Source organism: Nannospalax galili, unplaced genomic scaffold (genome assembly GCF_000622305.1).
Source record: "Nannospalax galili isolate Female #2095 unplaced genomic scaffold, S.galili_v1.0 scaffold1987, whole genome shotgun sequence".
Classification (NCBI taxonomy): Eukaryota; Metazoa; Chordata; class Mammalia; order Rodentia; family Spalacidae; genus Nannospalax; species Nannospalax galili.
The window spans coordinates 28,713-32,137 of record NW_008355798.1 but is presented as its reverse complement, the minus strand read 5'-3'; the positions used below and the strand labels follow the sequence as shown (position 1 = coordinate 32,137).

The 3,425-nt window shown below is 39.1% G+C and overlaps 1 protein-coding gene across 3 annotated transcripts in view; it reads left to right on the top strand.

The window, feature by feature from the left end:
• LOC103750585 (spermatogenesis-associated protein 6) overlaps positions 1-3,425 on the top strand; it is a 60,514-nt gene that overhangs the window by 53,468 nt on the left and 3,621 nt on the right. For all 3 annotated transcript variants that reach the window (XM_029556434.1, XM_017803348.2, XM_029556435.1), the window contains one exon: positions 2,911-3,095. In XM_029556434.1, the coding sequence (XP_029412294.1) occupies positions 2,911-3,095 (185 nt within the window). The remainder of the gene's footprint in view (positions 1-2,910; positions 3,096-3,425) is intronic.

Sequence of the window (3,425 nt, the reverse complement as noted above, 5' to 3'; positions counted from 1 at the left end):
TCACCTCACTGTAGTGCCTGTCCTTGAAAGTGAAATGAGTTTATTGCAGACAACAAAAAGATGTTTTTTTTTTCTTAATCCTTTCAACTTATCTGTATGTTTTGACTGTGGAGTTCAGTCCATTGATATTTAAAGTTATTAATGAAAGGTGTGTATTGAATCCTGTCATTTTTATTTCTGTTCACATTCTTGATACTGCTGTGCAATTCCACAGTTATACCTTCATTGAATTTCTTTACATCACTTCTTGTGTTCCTTTCTTCAGCTCTTTGTATTGCTTCAGGAACTCTCTGAAAGGCTGGTTTGTGCACATGAATTCTTTCAGCCTATTTATATCATGGAAGATTTTCCTTTCCCTTCAACTATAATAGACATTTTGGATGGGTAAAGTATTCTGGGTTGGCATCTGTGGTAATTTAGAACTGGCAATACTTTGGTCCAGGCTCTTCTGGCTTTCATAGTTTGCACTGAAAAGTCAGCTGTAATCCTGATGGGTTTTCCTTTATATGTGACTTGTTGTTTTTCTTTTGCAGCTTTCAGTATTGTCTCTTTGTTTTGCACATTTTGTGTTTTTACTACGATGCGCTGTGGAGAGTTTCTTTTCTGGTCCTGTCTATTTGGTGTTCTATATGATTCTTTTATTTGTATGGGCATGTCTTTTTTTAATTGTGAGAAATTTTCTTCTACAATCCTGTTGAAAATCTGTGTCATAGTATTATCTTTAGATTCTTCTCCTTCCTGTATACCTATGATTTGTAATTTTGGTTTTTTAATGGAGTCACACAATTATTCCATATTTCATTCTTGTGTTTTCTTAAATTTTTCATATTCTTTGCTTGAGTGGTCTAATTCGTCCAATTTATCTTCCATTCTTGATATTCTGTTTTCCATTTCATTCATCTTATTGGTGAGGCTTTCTCCTGTCATTTCTAATTGGCTTACTGACTGTTTCACTTTCTTCTTCATTTCAGCCTGAGTATTCTTTTATGTTTCTATCTCTTTTGAATTCATTCAGAAGTTTATCCCTATCTTCCTTCAGTTCTTTGATTTCTTTGTGTGTTCTTTAAATTCACTGAATTCTTTTATCATGTTTATAACTGTTCTTTTGAGTTTCATGTCCTGTGTTATCTCTAGGGAGTTCTCATTGTACTCCTCTAGAAGACTACTGGTGCTTGGGGGTGATATATCGTTTTGGTTTTTCATGTTATTTTTTCCTCTGTGACTTTAACATGTGAATTTCCTTCCTAGTTTCTGATTCTTGCATGAGACTCAAGCCTTCAAGTTTAGATCTGCTTCTTTATGTAAACTTTATGTACCTTTGTGTTTTACTTGTTTGGCATGAAAAGCTGGTTGGTCTAGGCTTCAGGTTCTCTCTTTTGATTTTATATTTGAGTGGCCCAATTGCTTTTGTCTTCAGGATTTCCCACAGAGGCCCGAGATGAGGATCAGATGCTCTCAGGCTTTCTCCTAAAAGTCTGGGTCCCTCCAGGAAAGATGCTGACCTCAAGAATTTGGGGGGCTGGGCTAGCCTGGGAGAAGGACCCAGGATAGATACTGGTCTCAGGAAGCTGGTGGCCAGCCACCCATACAAGTAAAGGGAGGTGAGGGCAGTACCAGGCCCAGAGGTTTCCTGGGGGCCACAAGGAGGACCTGGGTTGGTCTTGATGCAAAGGATCAGGAAGCTGTGGTGGCTCTGGGCCAAGAGGTTAGCCCTGGTGTCTGGGGTGCCATGACAAGAAATGGACCTGTACCCAGGCTAGGAGGAGAGGCATGGCAGGAGAGCTGGGAGGGTGAAAGAGGCTGGGGGAGTCAAGGTGCGTTTGGTGCACTGGACTTACCCTGGGAAGGTTCTTGGACCAGGACACTGGAGGCTGTACACCCAGGGAAGTAAAGGGAGGTGAAGGTAGGACCAGGCTCAGAGGGTTCCTGGGTTGATCCAGGTGCAAAGATCAGGAAGCAGTGGTGACTCTGGGCTGAGAGATTAGTCCCAATGATTGGGGTGCCAAGACAAGAAATGGGCCTGTACCCAGGCTAGGAGGAGAGATGTGGTGGGGGAGCTGGGAGTGCGAAAGAGGCTGGGGAAGTCAAGGTATGGTAGGCTCACTGGACTTATCCAGGAAGGTGTTGGGACCAGGACACTGGAGGCTGTGCAGCCCAGGGAAATAAAGGGAGGTGACCCCCTTTCACTTTTATACTTAAATTTAGATCCTGCATATGAGTGAAAATGTGATATTCATTTCTGAGTCTGACCCATTGAACTCACCATGATAATCTCTAGTTGTATCCACTTTCCTGAAAATGTTATTTTTTCTTAATGGCTGAATAAAACTTCATTTTGTATGTGCACCACATTTTCTTTACTTATCCATCCATCTGTTGCTGGGCATCTAGGACTGATTCATAACATGGCTGTTGATGTGCTCTGTGGGATCCCTTCTGTCTTTTTTTTTTCCTGTACCTGCCTCTCATTGCCCCATCAAAATTTCTCACCTCCTCTCTTGCTTTACTTCATCTGATGGTACTTAATGCTCTTTAAAATGCTTTGACTATTTGTGTTGCTCAGTGTGTATGTCTCAAAGCTATTTCTCATTACTAGAATTTTGCTAGAATACAAGTTTTTCTGTAGCAAGAATTGTCTAACTTGATTTATCTGCTCATTCCCAGAATAAATGAAGCAATGAGTTAAGGTTATAGGGAAAATTTTAATTGCATTTTGCTTGACCTCATAGCTAAACTAAGCAATCAGTTGGTTTATGCTTAGGTCATCTTTATTTTATATACAACCACTTATATACGTACCCATCCCTACTCAAAACCTTTTTGAGTTAATAAAATTTTATCATATTTTATACATAGTATATAGTATTTTTACATGTATAGATAGACATGTACATTTAATGTTTTGGACAGGTTATTAGGATACCACATGGGAGATACTTTGACGATTCTTTAGACAGGTGTGAAGAATATTTGAGCCCAAGGTCATGTAACAAGCCCCAGCGTTCTGCGAGGAACTTACTAGTCCATTCAGCACCCTCAACAGCGCGAAAGCATTGTCCAAGCCCTGTGCTAAATAGAGCGTCTCTCAGGGAAAGGCAAGTACAGTTTCTGTTTGTTTCCTTATCTTCTGAATATTCAGCATTAGAAACTGAAGGTATCAGTTATGTATGTGAAGTGAGTATTTATAAAATTAAAATTTGATTTTGAGGCTTTAACTTTTTTTTGGAATATATTATCTATCACGAAGACATTCCTTCTTGCACAGTTTACTAGAAGTAAGTTATTTAGCAAGATCTGGGTCTCTTGATCCATAAATAATGCAATTCTTAAAGGTGAAAATCTGAATAATAGATTGCTTTTAGTAAATTCATAGTGATTTAATATTATTGATATGTCTTAAATATGAAAACAGTTTAAGCCTCAAA